Source organism: Maniola hyperantus, chromosome 28 (assembly GCF_902806685.2).
Source record: "Maniola hyperantus chromosome 28, iAphHyp1.2, whole genome shotgun sequence".
NCBI classification, from domain to species: Eukaryota; Metazoa; Arthropoda; class Insecta; order Lepidoptera; family Nymphalidae; genus Maniola; species Maniola hyperantus.
The window spans coordinates 1,122,015-1,140,282 of NC_048563.1; the positions used below are offsets into that span (position 1 = coordinate 1,122,015).

The 18,268-nt window shown below is 38.3% G+C and overlaps 1 protein-coding gene across 3 annotated transcripts in view; it reads right to left on the reverse strand.

Annotated features, from left to right (window-relative positions):
* The window catches only part of hrm (solute carrier family 16 member hermes), a 43,252-nt gene that overhangs the window by 23,363 nt on the left and 1,621 nt on the right, over positions 1-18,268 (reverse strand). For 2 of the 3 annotated variants that reach the window (XM_069508388.1, XM_069508389.1), the window contains exon 2: positions 5,272-5,566. In XM_069508388.1, the coding sequence (XP_069364489.1) occupies positions 5,272-5,407 (136 nt within the window). In that variant the 5' untranslated portion in view covers positions 5,408-5,566. Of the gene's footprint in view, positions 1-3,367; positions 3,980-5,271; positions 5,567-18,268 lie in introns of those variants that run through there. The other variant, XM_069508390.1, reaches the window with a different exon arrangement.

Below are 18,268 nucleotides of genomic sequence, written 5' to 3' on the forward strand. Positions count from 1 at the left end.
TTTTTATTCCGGAAAATCAAAGAGTTCCCACGGGATTTTTAAAAACCTAAATCCACGCGGATGAAGTCGCGGGCGTCATCTAGAGGTCACGCTAGAGGTTAACAAACATTGCGTAGATAGATGCCGCGGAGTCAAATCCACATCGTAGGTGGGGCATCGACCCCAAGTTTGGACGCTATACATTGCAGGTTTGAGAAATACTAAATCACAAAAACTACAAGTATAAGTTATGGGTATTGGACTAAAACCTCACTGACTGACTGATCTATCAACGCACAGCTCAAACTACTGGACGGATCGGGCTAAAATTTGGCATGCAGATAGCTATTATGACGTAGGCATCCGCTAAGAACGGGTTTTTGAAAATTCAACCCTTAAGGGGATGAAATAGGGGTTTGAAATCGCGGGCATAAGCTAGTCAGTATTATTTACGCAAAAGTGTGCTTGTTTGTTGACTTGTTGGTTTGTCCTTTAATCACATCGCGACGGAGCAACGAATCGACGTGATTTTTTGCATGGGTATAGTTTAAGACCTGGAAAGTGACATAGGCTAGCTTATATCCTGGAAAACCAAAGAGTTCCCACGGGATTGTTAAAAACCTTAATCCACGCGGACGAAGACGCGGGCATCAACTAGTCTAAATATATAAAAGGAAAAGGTGACTGACTAACTGACTGACTGATCTATCAGCGCACAGCTCAAACTACTGGACGGATCGGGCTGAAATTTGGCATGCAGGTAGATATTATGACGCAAACATCCGCTAAGAAAGGATTTTTGAAAAATCGACCCCTAAGGAGGTGAAATAGGGGTTTGAAATTTGTGTAGTCCACGCGGACGAAGTCGCGAGCATAAGCTAGTTGATAATAAATATCACTTGTGATAATCGACCTTGTTTTCAAGTGTAGGCACTTTACCTCATTCTTAATCTTTATGCAATGTAAAATTTGAGTTTTTTTTATCTGATGGATACTTCAACGAAAAAATATTTATATTGTACCTACTTAAATTTGTATTTATATTTAACTGGCTAACAGTCGATTCTTTTCCAGGATTTTTTTTTAAAAATTCTCTCCGTAAGAACGGCATGGTTCTTCAAGGAATATTTAAAAAAACCGGCCAAGTGCGAGTCAGGCTCGCGCAATGAGGGTTCCGTACTACAGTCGTATTTTTTCAACATTTTATTCAAAAACTATAATGCGTAAAAATGTTTTAGAATGTACAGGTGAAGACCTTTCATATGATATATTTCATATGACTTGATATAGTTATCTTACTTAGAAAATTGAAAATACTAATTATTAGTTTATGACCACAATTTAATTTTTTTTGTGTGATGCAACCCTAAATTCACGGTTTTCAGATTTTTCCCCAAATGTCAGCTATAAGATCTACCTTATTGCCAAATTTCATGATTCTAGGTCAATGGGAAGTACCCTGTAGGTTTCTTGACAGACAGGCGGACAGACAGACAGACAGACAACAAAGTGATCCTATAAGGGTTCCGTTTTCTATAACCCTAAAAAGAATTCGCGAAATCGGTTCAGCTGTTCTCGAGATTTGCGATCAGCAACACATTTAGTGATTCATTTTTATGTATAGAGATTTAATCAGTACCCTTATTATAAATGCGAAAGTGTGTTTGTTTGTTGGTTTGTTCTTCAATCACGTCGCAACGGTGCAACGGATTGACGTGATTTTTTTGCATGGGTATAGATAAAGGCCTGGAGAATGACATAGGCTACTTTTATCTCGGAAAATCAAAGAGTTCCCACGGGATTTTTAAAAAACCTAATTCCACGCGGACGAAGTCACAAGCATCAACTAGTATCGACAAATAAAAATATGAAATTAATCGTAGTATTTACCCTTTATCTACATTAAAATATGTCGTTAAACCATGAAATAAGCTTAAAATCAAAACATTAATTTATCTGAAACTAGCTGCCCCGGCGATCTTCGTTCCGCCTAACAGTCGATTCAATTTTTTTTTATTTTTTCTCTCCGTAAGAACCATCCTTGTATTTCAAGGAATATTATAAAAAAAGAATTAGCGAAATCGGTTCAGCTGTTCTCGAGATTTGCGATCAGCAACACATTTGGTGATTCATTTTTATATTATAGATGTTTCTGAAGTTTGCTCCATTAAGTACTCCATAGGTAGTCGATAATCTAGACATTTGCTGGCGTTTAGCCAATATCAATGTCCAGTGGTTTATTTATAGTCTTTTCACTCCCCTTCATAAATTCTACATAATTATATCTGTATATGTATATAAAATTCAAAGTCCTGACTGACTGACTGACTTGTATATATCAACGCACAGCCTAAACCGTTGGTCCTAGAGACATGAAATTGGGAGGGTGTGTTCTTTGCAAAGAGTAGGTATCCACTAAGAAAGGATTTTTCGAAATGCCACCCCTAAATGGGGGTTTGAAACGACTTCGTCCGCGTGGACTACACAAATTTCAAACCCCTATTTCCCCCCCTAAGGGTTGAATTTTCAAAAATCCTTTCTTAGCGGATGTCTACGTCATAATAGCTATCTGCATGCGAAATTTCAGCCCGATCCGTCCAGTAGTTTGAGCTGTGCGTTGATAGATCAGTCAGTCAGTCAGTCACCTTTTCCTTTAATATATTTAGATTTACCTGCATCACTTACCCTTTTTCCCCAATTTCTTTTTAGACATCCCCACTAAAAACTTTTTATTGTATAAACTATGATCATAGTTAATATTATTTTAAGTATGTCACATTAATTATTTAATTGTTTCTATTTTGATATCAGCACATTTGTTTCTTTTTTGTTTTCAATTATGTAATTTTTTTTGGTACGAACTTAGAACCTTAATTTATTTAAAAATAAAAACAATATTTCACCACAAAAAATATTTTTTTTGTTTTTAAACTAAATGCAACTGTACACTAGAAAATATAGGATTAAAACTGAGATGAGATCGCATGTTTTAAATTGTATGTAATTAAAAACTACCTATTAGATGCATGCATGTGAATAAATATATATATAAAATTATAATATGCCAATCAATATAAAACTGTATTACCCAGATATAAGGGCTATAAAAAAACCCGCAGAATCAGGGTCACTGACATCATCATCATGATCAACCCATCGCCGGCTCACTACAGAGCACGGGTCTACTCTCAGCGTGAGAAGGGTTTTGGCCATAGTCTACCACGCTAGCCATGTGCGGATTGGTAGACTTCACACACTTTGAGAACATTATGGAGATCTCTGACAACAAAGTGATCCTATAAGGGTTCCCTTTTTTCTTTCGAGGTACGGAACCCTTTGTCCACAAATTCCTATGTATTTCCTGGTAATAGAATTTAAAAAAACTTACCCGAGTTAATCCTTTTGTATTTGACACGTGACATAGTTCTTTTACAAAAAAAAAAAAAATTAATTAAAGATTCCGATTTGATAGATTGAAAACCTCCTTTTTTGAAATAGGTAAAAGATGCATCTTTTTTAAACCATACAAATAACTAGATTAAAAAAACGTTTAAGAAATCAATCGAATCAAGAAGGTTAGAATAATAATTCAAAAAGTGTTCGTAAAATAATCACTGATAAGTAAGATAAGTTTTGTGTTTATATAAAAGTAAAATGAATTTTTTTTTGGCTTTTACAATATATAAAAAAATCACTAATAGACTTTAAACAGTTTAAAGTTTAGAACTAGTTAAAATCACTTCACTTTCCTAACCCAAGATCTGAGACGTGAAAGTAACAAATATTAAAAAAAACACGTTTCACATCTTTTTCTCACTCCTTAAAATAATGTAAATGTTCAGAAGTAACTTTCAAGTGTTACTCAAAAATATACACTCGAAATTGTTATTCAAAAGTTATAACAACTTTGAAGTTAGTACAGAATATTAACCACCGAAATACAGAATAATATGTTATCCTTTACTTTAAGTTAAGTTTATAGTTGACTGTGATTACTAAGTTAATTCGATACAACAGGTTTTAAAGGTTATATTGTGATATTGCGATCTTAGATAGTAAATAGATACGTCAAATTTTTTTTTTGACTACCCGCATAAAAAGCATTTTTTAAAATAAAATATCGGTTATCTGTGACTAACTTGTCTATTATATTTTATCGTACAATGTTTTGGTCTAAACTAATATAGAGAAAATATCTATGGTTTTACCGTGTATTTTTTAGCACAGAAAATGGCGGCGCTTGTTCATAGTATCAGCTAATCAGCTGTCATAACAAAAGATTAGGTTATTTATTTACAAGAAAAACAAGTACTTACACTGGCACAGCAAATGGCGGATTTTTCCGAACCCCTGTTTTTATAGTTATGTTGAAATGTAGTGTTGTCTCTTACACACTTATGGAAATTTCGATAAGCTTGAGCTAGTTTCCGATCCGCTATTTTCAATAGGACATTAGGGCAACTCTTTATATCTGTATGGTTTTGGTGCCGCTTCATGCTTATGGCAAACAACGTACAGCAAGCATCGGCAAACACCACAGAGTACTTTTTATAGTGGTTGGCTATGGTTTGGCTCGCAGCCAATTCAGATCGAACGACATTCGTTGGCGAACATACGCAAACACCCGTCCACACGTTTGCCAGTGCCTATAGTTTGTTGTTGGCCACAAGCATAAAGCGGCACCATTGCGTTATACACTTTACAAAATCCTAGATTTTCGAAAAAGCACTGCTTACCCTAGCTGAAATACATTGGTGTGCAAGTCATAGAGGCACAAAAGCACTGCTTACCGTAGCTGAAATACATTGGTGTGCAAGTCATAGAGGCACAAAAGCACTGCTTACCCTAGCTGAAATACATTGGTGTGCAAGTCATAGAGGCACAAAAGCACTGCTTACCCTAGCTGAAATACATTGGTGTGCAAGTCATAGAGGCACAAAAGCACTGCTTACCCTAGCTGAAATACATTGGTGTGCAAGTCATAGAGGCACAAAAGCACTGCTTACCCTAGCTGAAATACATTGGTGTGCAAGTCATAGAGGCACAAAAGCACTCCTTACCCTAGCTGAAATACATTGGTGTGCAAGTCATAGAGGCACAAAAGCACTGCTTACCCTAGCTGAAATACAGTGGCGTGCACGTCATAGAGGCACATAAGCACTGCTTACCCTAGCTGAAATACAGTCAGAATTGTGTAAAAAAACAAGATCAGCAGCATTGAACGCGACGAAGAAAACGAGTCGGCCGCGTCAGATTCTCTAAGGAAGAATAACCTTGGTGGTATAGCCTCACCTTTCTTGGAGGATTTGACAGCTCGCAGCTCATCCCTCTGCGCAGGTACTATGACAACTTCACTCCGGTCCAGCAGAAGCTCCTTCTGCGCCTCATCCAGCAACTGTCTCTCAGACCTGACCGGATCTGCCGCCATCTTGCTTATCGCGAGTCGACAAAATGGCGCATCACGCGCTTCCGGTTGCTGTGCTCTAGTCTTCTAGCATCTTCTGGAATGTGATTCGCTGTCTAGACATGTTTTTGGTTTTTTTTTTAATTTTTCAGTCTTCTTATTTTGGCTTGCGTTTGATTTGGTCTGGAACAAGGAAACAATGTCATAAATACAGGGTGTAGCCAGAACGCTAGCAAAAACTTAGCGTTATTGTTGTACTACCTTTTTTTTTATTTTATTCAGATACAAGTTAGCCCTTGACTGCAATCTCACCTGGTGGTAAGTGATGATACAGAAGATGATAGCGGGCTAACCTGGAAGGGGTATGACAGATTTTATTAAACCCATACCCCTTTGGTTTCTACGCGGCATCGTACCGGAACGCTGAATCACTTGGCGGCACGGCTTTGCCGGTAGGGTGGTAACTAGCCACGGCTGAAGCCTCCCACCAGACCAGCCCAGAAATTTAGAAATTATAAAATTCCAAACCTCTGCCAGGAATCGAACCCGGGACCTGCCACTAATAAGACCACAGCGCTCACCACTGCGCCAGGGAGGTCTTCAAAACACAACCTAAACACAATCCAATACCAATAACCATTTGCCTCATTTTGTAGTTTTAGTGATTTAGTATTTTTCAAACCAGCAATGTATAGCGTGCAAAAATCGGGACAATGCTCCCCCTACGATGCGGCATTGACTCCGAGTGGCGTACTTACGCAACGTTCGTTGACCTCTACCATCAGTCAGAAGTTTTATTTGCAACTAGATGATGCCCGCGACTCCGTCCGCGTGAATTTAGGTTTTTAAAATACCGTGAAAACTCTAATTTTTCGGGATAAAAAGTAGCCAATGTCCTTCCCCGGGATGTAAGCTAGCTCTGTATCAAATTTCATCAAAATCGGTTGAAGTGTGTGAAAAGCTAGCAGACAGACAAACAGGCAGACACATTTTCGCATTTATAATATTAGTATCGATTAGTATGGTTTTGAAGGGCATAAAAAAACAATTTATTGCATTTATAATTAATTCATAAGGGCGGTTACAGACTAGCGTATTTTTTTGCGCGTATACGGTCGTTTCAGCATACGCGCTTACACGCGCTTCAAAAACCGGCCTCGCGTATACGGGCATATTGCGGCGTGTTCGCTCGAACCGGTGCACAGTGAATCGTCTAGAACAAGCTAGCTGGACAAAAACATTTTTTTGTGGATTCTAATTATTATAGCTATGAAAAATGATATTTTGTTGTGATACTGCATAAATTATAAATAAATAATTATTTAAAGGTTTCAGAATTTTTTAAAATAAAAAATCAAATTTGGTGTAAAAAATAATATGATTAAAATCAGTAATATAATAACAAGTTAAAGAAGAAAATAAAACACAACATAAAATACCAGTTAAAATCACTTAAACTACCTTAAAATAAACAAAACCTAAAAGTATACAATAATATAATTAATCAGAGCACTCATCATCACTTTCACAATCAGACGAATCAGATATCACGTAATCTTCTTCATCACACGGTTGAATATTACGTGATTGATGTGTTGGTATTGAAGGAGGGACAATCAAATTTAGTACTTCTACTGGTAATTTCTCAGTCTTCTTTCTTGGCACTTCTCTGAGTGAGTTTATTACAGGATCGGATGTTATCAAGAGCATATACAACAAGTCTGCTCTTCAATCAAACGTTCAACAGTTTTATTCAAAATAGCTTGAAGCTTAATATCAGCGCGCGTTTCGGTCACGGAAATGTCTTCCTGCGAAGAATAGCACGATTTTTTGGCTTTACAGAGACTATGATAAGATGGAAACACTTCATGTCCCGCCTTTAATGACCACTTTCGCGTCTTTTTATAAGCGTGACTGGTACACGTAGAATCTACATAATAAGCTAATGCCTCATCAATATTTAATCGCCTACCACTACAAACATCACCACCAGATTTCCTTTTTTCTGGAGATTCCGAACTTCTTATCAAAGAAGCTACGTTTCTGTGACCCGACAAACGATGTGCCACTTCCGCAGCTGTAGTTAACTCACAAGCACTGCACGATTGCACTAAATCTTCAACCCTGCGTTTTTTGGTTTTGAAAGATGTTTCTTCAAAATTCTTTTTAGGTCTCCCTTAGGCCGACTTCCTTCAGATGATGTGGAAGGACAAGCCTGATGTATGCTAACTTTAAATTGTATGTCTGTCCCCTCGAGCCAACTTTTATTTTTCTGAAGAAAACGATCCTCCACCATTTTCGATGCAGCCCACTTTTCAGCTAATTTTGACGAAACACTTGCTATTTGTGACTGAATACTCCTCCGTGAGTCAGGAGTCATATCAGTTATAGAAAATTTTTCAGTAATAAAACTCATTAGACGAGCATTTCTCTCTTCTTTGGCATGTTTCCGTCACTCTTCGAAAAATTCTATTTTCGAAATGGAATGCACGTGTTCTGAAAAAAATTTATTACGATGAATTGGAATCGTTGTAGTATTAAAATTATATATCATATTGAAGCTTAGAGTAGTAGCTATATTATATAAAAAAATTAGACTGGATACATGTGGATACAAAAAGTTACATTCCTTGGAAATAAAGATATTTAAAAAAGACGACATTTTATTGAGTGTTTTGTTCAAAAAATTTTAGACTACACATTATCTGTTATTAGAATCAATTTGAAGTAAAATAAGAAAGTACTTACCCTCTAAAGTAAAATCCATCATAGCAGAAACTATAATATTCAGCACAAATTTTAATAGGTGTTCTCGAAAGCACTGCACAATTGCAACTAAATTGTTTACGTAAATGTAATTACCTTATCACCTGACTTCAAATGTGTATAACTTATCGTAATGGAATGTTTGGCGTAATTATTACCTGGATTAATGATCCCTGGGTAATCATTAGTGACAAATGACCATCAATTAAGTGATTCTTTGAATTGACTTTTGTCCACCTAGCTTGTTCTAGGCGATTCACTGTGCGGTGGTGTTGTCAGTATCAACATGGAACTGTCTCTCGCGGCTCGGGCTTATACGAGCTTAGAAGCGCGTCAACCAGTGTTTCCATGTACACGGTAATTACCGTAGATGCACCGTAATTCAGCCCTAATCTACCGTCAAGGTAATATGGCCATTACCTTGACCGTGTCACCGTAATACAAAATCACGTTAAAAATTCATAATATACTGCGTAATACGAGTACGAATCTCAGTCACCTAAGCATATTTCGTAATGGCAACATTTCTCTTGCTCTCGGTTTAAGCATCAAATCTCAGCAATCTATTTTCGTCCTTATTCAAGCAATTAGGAAGGAGTAAAATGTAAAACTAATGAGATTTAACAAAATATTAATATGAATAAATCAGTATATGAAAAAGATATTGCTATGCTAGGAGAGTCAGATTCAGAATAATATTAATAGTTGATTAAAAAGCAAATTCGTGACGTTTTTTCTTTTAAAAATGACACGGTAATTTACACGGTATTCTTTTAGGTAATCCACCGTAATTTAATCTAGAAACACCGTAATTTTAACCCTTGAACACGGTAATTCTCGATTTACATATGGAAACACTGGCGTCAACGCTCGTACGAGTTGAGCGTGTGCCAAAAGGCGCGCCTATACGCGCCTACATGCGCTTCCAAAAACGAGCTACGCGCGTATAATACGCTAGTCTGAAACCGCCCTTAGAAAGTGGTTGCATTACCGGCATAATGATCATTACTTAATTGATAGGTTTAATTGCTGTGCTTGCCTTGTAGTTAACTATTGCAATGCTGCTGCAAAGGTCAATAGATAAATAAATAGGTCAATATTACTTATATTGACGACCTCCCTGGCGCAGTCGTGAGCGCTGTGGTCTTATTAGTGGGAGGTCCCGGGTTCGATTCCTGGCAGGGGTTTGGAATTTTATAATTTCTAAATTTCTGGTCTGGTCTGGTGGGAGGCTTCGGCCGTGGCTAGTTACCACCCTACCGGCAAAGCCGTGCCGCCAAGCGATTTAGCGTTCCGGTACGATGCCGTGTAGAAACCAAAGGGGTACGGGTTTAATAAAAACTGCCATATCCCTTCCAGGTTAGCCCGCTATCATCTTAGACTGCATCATCAAGGGCTAACTTGTATCTGAATAAAAAAAAAAAATACCTAAAGTATATATCGCGTACTTAACGCGACAGGTCTGTCTGTCTGCAAACTTTTCACGGCACAGAGGCAGCTTCATCCGGGGGATGGACATAGGCTACTTTTATCCCGGAAAACTAGAGTTCCCTCGAGATTTTTGAAAAACCCTAAATCCACGCTGACGAAGACGCGGGCATCGTCTAGCTAGTCTAAATATATAAAAGGAAAAGGTGACTGACTGACTAACTGATCTGTCAAGGCACGTCGCACAGCTCAAACTACTGGACGGATCGGGCTGAAATTTGGCATGCAGATAGCTTTTTTTATTTATAAAGAATATTAGCCATGTTAAATGACTAATATTCCCCTTTCCTCTCCAACTAAGCGTCAGGCTTCTGCTAGGAGTAGATACGACAATAGTGCAAAGGGCGGGGTTTGAACCGGCGACCTTTCGGTTTTCAGTCCACTCCTTTACCGGTTGAGCTATTGAGGCTATTAACTATTGAGGAAATTACGCCCGAGCGAATTCGGGGCGCGGCAGCTAACTTATTATAAGTACAAAGGCTTCGTTCAGAAAAGGGGACGAACTTATGATGTCAACTAAATGATCCCAATGGGCTATAGTCCAAGAGACAATGGTACTTATTCTGAACACAACCTAATTTTAGAGTATTCGCATCCTCTTCTTACTAATGTAATATGAAAAGGACAGACGCAGTTTGACAGTTTTAAAAGAGATTGCCCATTTTCTTAGGAGCTTTGGGCCCCCCCCCCTAATATAATTGTTGTCACCATAGTTTTAATTTGGTTTTGTAGACAAATAATTACCTTTTCATATTCTGCAAACGATTTCCATTTATTCACCCTGGTTATAAAGAAATCTTATTTTTTATGTTGCTGATATTGAGGTTATATTTAATTAATACTTCTTCAAAATAAATGGATGTTTACGATTCTAACTGTAATTGCGGATATTTTCAATAATAGAGTGAAAAAAGTCGTAATAAAACATATAATCGTAAAAAAAACCACATTTTGTTAAATTTAATTTAAGTTTTGACACGACGCCACAAAAGAGGGCCCCCCGTTCACGGGCGATCTCCTTTAATTTTTAGATGGTTAAACCCCGTGATTTTAGCGCACAGTCGCGAGCCTACTGTTTAAAAATTTGTAGCGTGCACTAAAATTTAGAGTCTTTAAATGTAACGTTCATGTTCTGTCCCTTTTTAGCATTGTTAAAAAGAAAAGGATGCAGATACTCTAAATTTAGTTTAGAGAAAGACAACGGAATCGGTGCCAATGCTACCATCTTTATTTTATACTTTCGCTTTTGTATGCAACTAGCTTATGCTCGCGACACCGTCTGTGTGGACTAAACCATTATTTCACCCCCTTTGAATTTTCAATCCCCCGGATGTAAGCTAACTCTGTACCAAATTTCATCAAAATCGGTTACACCGTTGGGCCGTGAGAAGCTAGCAGACAGACAGACACACACACTTTCGCATTTATAATATTAGTATGGATCTCTCAGACTATGTCTTAATTGACGTTGTCGTAGCCCAATTGTGTGTGATGCGCCACTTTCTTCAAGAGTTTGATGAAAACCCCTTCTAACTCGACTAGCGACCGTCTGTGACTTCGCTTTTCGCCGAACACACACACACACACACACACACACACACACACACACACACACACACACACACACACACACACACACACGAACACACCCGAATCAGGGTTCATACTGAAAACCAGCGCTGTATGTTTTTGTACTTGTGCAAGACATATGGCATTTTTTTTTTATTCACATACAAGTTAGCCCTTGACTGCAATCTCACCTGATGGTAAGTGATGATGCAGTCTAAGATGATAGCGGGCTAACCTGGAAGGGATATGGCAGTTTTTATTAAACCCGTACCCCTTTGGTTTCTACACGGCATCGTACCGGAACGCTAAATCGCTTGGCGGCACGGCTTTGCCGGTAGGGTGGTAACTAGCCACGGCCGAAGCCTCCCACCAGAAACCTCTAACCAGGTCTAACTGGTAATAATAATAATGTAATGGTAATGTGTGGTACAGCTTTAAAAAATAAACGTTTTTTCTTTCTTTCTTTCTTTCTTTCTTACACACCTATGTACCACTGGTTCCGAATGCCTTTCCTACCGAGAAGAACTAGCAAGAAACTCGGCAAAGGTTGATCATGATAATGAAGATTCATTAAATAGATTACCATTTATCATTCACTAATCATTTATAAGCTGTGATAGCCTAGTGGTTAGGACGTCCGCCTTCTAATCGGAGGTCGGGGGTTCGATCCCGGGCACGCACCTCTAACTTTTCGGAGTTATGTGCTTTTTAAGTAATTAAATATCACTTGCTCTAACGGTGAAGGAAAACATCGTGAGGAAACCTGCATGCCTGAGAGTTCTCCATAATGTTCTCAAAGGTGTGTGAAATCTACCGATCCGCACATGGCCAGCGTGGTAGGCTATAGCCAAAATCCTTCTCACTCTGAGAGGAGACCCGTGCTCTGTAGTGAGCCGGCGAAGGGTCGATCATGCGTATATATAACAATCAACAATGTCACAATAGCAGATAATAAAATAATCTTTAATTGCTTTCAATTACGCCTTGTTTACATATCACTATCACGACGTCTTATCACTTACAAGTTACAACACTAGATAGATGCCTATTGCAATGCCTAGGTAGTAGATATTAGGTATAGTCCGCGATAGGTTAAGTTGGCAATCGAGGTATGAACTAGAAACTAGATAGGCAAACTAGAAAAAAAATAAGCTAGTGTAGAGGTGCAACCTCTACCGTTACTTGGCTGGCAGCTATTAGGAAAACTTCGCAGCTGCCACATCAATATTCAAATTTGGAACGCAGTGGGGAATCCTCCTGGTCACGCACGTTACAAGATTCCACATTCCCTATCATCCGCTCGTCACGTCAACATCTTCTACCATTGTATTATATAAAGCTCGCGAGCCCGTCTGTATTGTACATAACATATCAATTGTAAAGTGTAAAATAAACATCACTATATGTAGCTGGTTCTTCATTACATCAACCCATCAGCTACACTAGCTACTCCTGCGCTCCGCCTCTGGAAGGTGGGAAAGTCATTTGTGGTAATGAGTATAATATCTATATATATAAAAGGAAAAGGTGACTGACTGACTGACTGAATAACTCAAAGTCAAAGTCAAAGTCAAATGATTTATTCAAAATAGGTAATAAATTACTCGTATTGATGGTCTGGTATGGTGTTAGAAGGTGACTGACTGATCTATCAACGCACAGCTCAAACTACTGGACGGATCCGGCTAAAATTTGGCATGCAGATAGCTATTATGACGTAGACATCCGCTAAGAAAGGATTTTTGAACATTCAACCCATAAGGGGGTGAAATAGGGGGTTTGAAATTTGTGTAGTCCACGCGGACGAAGTCGCGAGCATAAGCTAGTTAATAATAAAATTTCACAAATAATTTTAGACTTGCCTTTACACAAGTTTAAAATATGTGTTAAAAGTATGCTCCTAAAAAAAGCATATTATACAGTCGCAGACTATGTAAACGATAAAAAAGCTTGGATTTGACTCGCTCCAGCAATGCACGGGGCTGCAATGGCTTGTATAGTATGGTATAATAACATTGTAAATTGTAAAATTAAAAAGAGCAACCGCCGAGTTTCTTGCTGCTTCTTCTCGGTAGGAACGGCATTCCGAACCAGTGGTAAATTAAAACTACCCGACTATTCGAAAGCGCTTGTAAAAAGTTTACTTGAATAAAAACATATTCTATTCTATGAGGCGCTCACCCGCACGGGGCTAGCGCGGGGGCTGTGCGGGTGTGCGGGGCGTTCCCTCCCCGATTGCCATTTCAACCTGTCGTGGTCTATACCTAATATCTACCTACCTAGATATTGCACCTGTGGGTGGGTATAACCTTTTATAACAAAACCACCTGACGCCCGCGACTTCGTCCGCGTGGAATTAGGTTTTTTATAAATCCCGTGGGAACTCTTTGATTTTCCGGGATAAAAAGTAGCCTATGTCACTCTCCAGGTCTTTATCTATTGCCATAAAAAATCACGTCAATCCGTTGCGACGTGATTGAACAAACGAACACACTTTCGCATTTATAATATGGCTTGTGATATCGATTTGAGTGATTATTATGGGCTCGCGCAAGTCGCCATTCATCGACTGGACTGACTGACCGGACGTGACGTCACAACGCATGATAACAACGACACTAACCATAAACAATATGCTGTTTATATCTGCTCATTTTTAGGGTTCCGTACCTCAAAAGCAAAAACGGAACCCGTATAGGATCACTTTGTTGTCTGTCTGTCTGTCGGTCTGTCAAGAAACCTACAGGGTACTTCCTGTTGACCTAGAATCATGAAAGGCAGGTAGGTAGGTGTTATAGCAGACATTAGGGGAAAAATCTGAAAACCGCGAGTTTGTGGTTACATCACATCACACAAAAAAAAATTGTGGTTATAAACTAATAATTAGTATTTTCAACTTTCGAAGTGAGTGACTATATCAAGTGGGGTATCATATGAAAGGTCTTCACCTGTACATTCTTAAACAGATTTTTATTTATTTTTATGCATCATAGTTTTTGAATTATCATGTAAAATGTCGAAAAAATACGACTGTAGTACGGAACCCTCATTGCGCGAGCCTGACTCGCACTTGGCCGGTTTTTTCCTTTTGAGGTACGGAACCCTAAACAATTAAATTGTGGTCATGAATGAACTAAAAATTAGTATTTTCAATTTTCGAAGTGAGATAACTATATCAAGTGGGGTATCATATGAAAGGTCTTCACCTGTACATTCTAAAACAGATTTTTATTCATTTTTAAGCTTCATAGTTTTTGAATTATCGTGCAAAGTGTCGGAAAAATACGACTGTATTTGAAATCTGTATAATCTACGCCGACTAAGTCGCGAGCATCTAGTAAAATAATAACTTTTCCTCATCCTAGTATACCTACAATAACAGCTGATTACCGTGTTCTTAGAAATCTTTATCAACATAAAAATGTATAGTGTGTTTTATTTATCGGCGACTTGAAGATTAGACAGTGTGAGGAAAACGGCTGATAAAAAACTGTTCAAGTTTGTGCTAAATAAAAACTTTGGCGGCTTGTGTGTGTGTGTGTGTGTGTAAAATGTATTTTAGTTTCATAAATTACCATCTAAGAAAAAATTGGCGGCATTATTTCTTAGCCGGTAATTTATGAAACTAAAATACATTTTACACACACACACACACACACACATACACTCACACACACGCACACAAACGTATTTTTAAGTTTCATATTCTAAATTTAGTTTTGTAAGTGTTTATTATAAGCGATAAGTTGTGATAGCCTAGTGGTTAGGACGTCCGCCTTCTAATCGGAGGTCGGGGGTTCGATCCCGGGCACGCACCTCTAACTTTTCGGAGTTATGTGCGTTTTAATTAATATCACTTGCTTTAACGGTGAAGGAAAACACGGTGAGGAAACCTGCATGCCTGAGAGTTCTCCATAATGTTCTCAAAGGTGTGTGAAGTCTACCAATGGCCAGCGTGGCCAATATACATGGCCAGCGTGCAGTGGCGTGAACAGTGTTTGAAGCCAGGGTAGGCATTAGTTAGGTAGGAACCTGTTTACTGGCAGGTCATAATGAAAAATATGCATTGATCTATTACAACTGGGGTAAGCAGTGTATTTATGCCTCTATGACCTGCACGCTACTGCCAGCGTGGTAGACTATGGCCAAAACCCTTCTCACTCTGAGAGGAGACCCGCGCTCTGTAGCGAGCCGATGATGGGTTGATCATGATGATGATGATGAAGTGTTTATTTGTGAATGACGGAGGAGGGAGAGCAGGGAACCTGAGATACAGGTTTTGCAAACTTACTTCAGGGTCCCTGGCACAATTTTAAAAAGACCTTTGTAGGAACAAATAAATCATTTCATAAATAAACAAATAAAATTCAAAGGTATTTTAAATACCTACTCAACCTCGAACATATTAAATACACTCTCAAAGTCTGCCAAATCCGCCCTTGACCAGCCATGTGCGGATTGGTAGACTTCACACACGTTTGAGAACATTATGGAGAACTCTCAGGCATGCAGGTTTCCTCACGATGTTATCCTTCAACGTTAAAGCAAGTGATATCCATACTAATATTATAAATGCGAAAGTGTGTCTGTCTGTCTGCTAGCCTTTCACGGCCCATCCGTTCTACCGATTTTGATGAAATTTGGTACACACATAGCTTGCATCCTGGGGAAGGACATAGGCTACTTTTTATACCGGAAAATAAAAGAGTTCCCACGGGATTTTAAAAAACCTAAATCTACGCGGACGAAGTCGCGGGCATCATCTAGTATTTAAATAAATAAAAAAATTAAATTAATAAAAAAATTAGGGTATGAGGCGAGGGGACGCCCCGCACGTCACCCGCACCAGGTTACCGCGGGGGCTGTGCGGGTGTGCGGTGCGTCCCCACCCCTATTGGCATCTCGACCTGTCGCATACTATAGCCTATAGCTGTTGTGAAAAGTTAGAGGTGCGTGCCCGGGAGAGAACCTCGACCTCTCGAAGGAGCTAGACGTCTTAACCACTAGCAGTGGCGTGCACAGGAGTTCAAGCCAGGGTATGCATTTAGGTATGAACTTATATTACGGCAGGTTAAAATGAAAAATAAGCATTGACTTATTACAATGAGGGTAAGCAGTGCCTCTATGAGCTGCACGCCACTGACCACTAGGCTATCACTGTTATATATTTTTATTACAACCAATATACATATTACTCAGAATTTTTTGCGGTAAACAATTTGAATAAGTACATATATTAGAGAGCCAGCGCGTGCCAGACCTTCGTTATTTTATAAAAGTTGAAAGTTTCTCTGCGTATTGTCCCCAACACTGGGAGGAACGTTTGTTTGGATCATGGTGGCTTTGGGAGATAACAGGTAACAATGGTGTAAAAAATCTTACGTCAAAATACTTATAAATCTAGTCTAATCACTATACCCATATTATAAATAAATAAATAATAAATAAATAAATGTTTTATTTGCAAAATTGTGGGCATAACAAGTTAACAATAACACAACAGTCCCTTACACAATTGACTGTCACGGACAGTGTGAAAATATTTAGCTTGAATTTAATATTAACATAATTATACATTTATAATAGAAATCGAAAACTTTAGTCACTTAATTATACTCGTATATAATGTCAAACAGTACAATTTCAAATTACTCAGTCAAATTATACAATATTATAGATTATAGATTACGCAGTCAAATAATACAATATTACAGATTACTAGATATAAATGCGAAAGTGTCTTTGTTTGTTAGTTTGTCCTCCAATCACGTCGCAACTGAGCAACGGATCGACGTGATTTTTTGCATGGGCATAGTTAAAGACCTAGAGAGTGACATAGGCTACTTTTTATTCCGGAAAATCAAAAAGTTCCCACAGGATTTTAAAAACCTAAATCCATGCGGATGAAGTCGCGGGACTCAGCTAATTTTTTTATATTTTCTTCGGTAATAGTATTAGGAATCACGACATGCCTTGCCAGACACTTAGTGTCCTGGCAACTCCCTGCCAGACACCCTTAAACTGTAAGGGTAAAGTAAAGTAAAGTAAAATATTCTTTATTGTACACCAAAACCAAAACACGTGGGTATCACGTGTTTGACAAAAGTTCCTCCCAGTGTTGGGTACAATATGCAGAGAAACTTTCAGCTTTTATAAAATAACGAAGGTATAGCACGCGCTGGCTCTTAGTCCATATGTTTTTATGTTACACAGTTACATACTACCGGTTTAGATATATGACCGTGATAAATGCGATTTGTCATACATATTTATATGTTTGCTAAATAATAGTTGCTATACAAACTGGGACAGATATTCTTGTCCATTTTGATAAGAGGAAAATGGTTTATATGTACAAAACAATCTATACTTATAATCTACTAGCTGATGCCTGCGACTTCGTACGCGTGGATTTAAGTTTTTAAAAATCCTGTGGGAACTCCTAAATTTTCCGGGATAAAAAGTAGCCTATGTCCTTCCCCGGGTTGCAAGCTACCTCTGTACCAAATTTCGTAAAAATCGGTTGAACGGTTGAGCCGTGAAAAGCTAGCAGACAGACACTTTCGCATTTATAATATATAAATAAAATTCAAAGTCCTGACTGACTGAATGACTGACTTATATACCACTGGGGTTAGAAGCATGAATATTTGGACAGTAGGTTCCTTTTATAATGTAGGCACTAATATAGGCAATTATAAGCATAATATATTATGTAAAATATATTAAAAATAAACAAAAGACATAGTACATGGTAAACAATAGTAAACAGTTAGTCATAACAAAGTTAGGCGTATGTTACAGACTGGTAAGTGGTGACTAACAAACAGAAACACATGATTTTAATCAAACGCTGCCCTGAAGTGACCCATGCAGTGAGATCAAAACAAACAATAATTAAAATGAGCACACACAATCACAGTCCGTGTGGATTTACGTTTTGCAAAATAGCTGTGTTAACTCTTTGATTTTCCGGGATAAAAAGTAGCCTATGTGTTAATCGTGGGTTTAAATGTGGGTATAATCTATGTCCATTCCAAATTTCATCCAAATCCGTTCAGC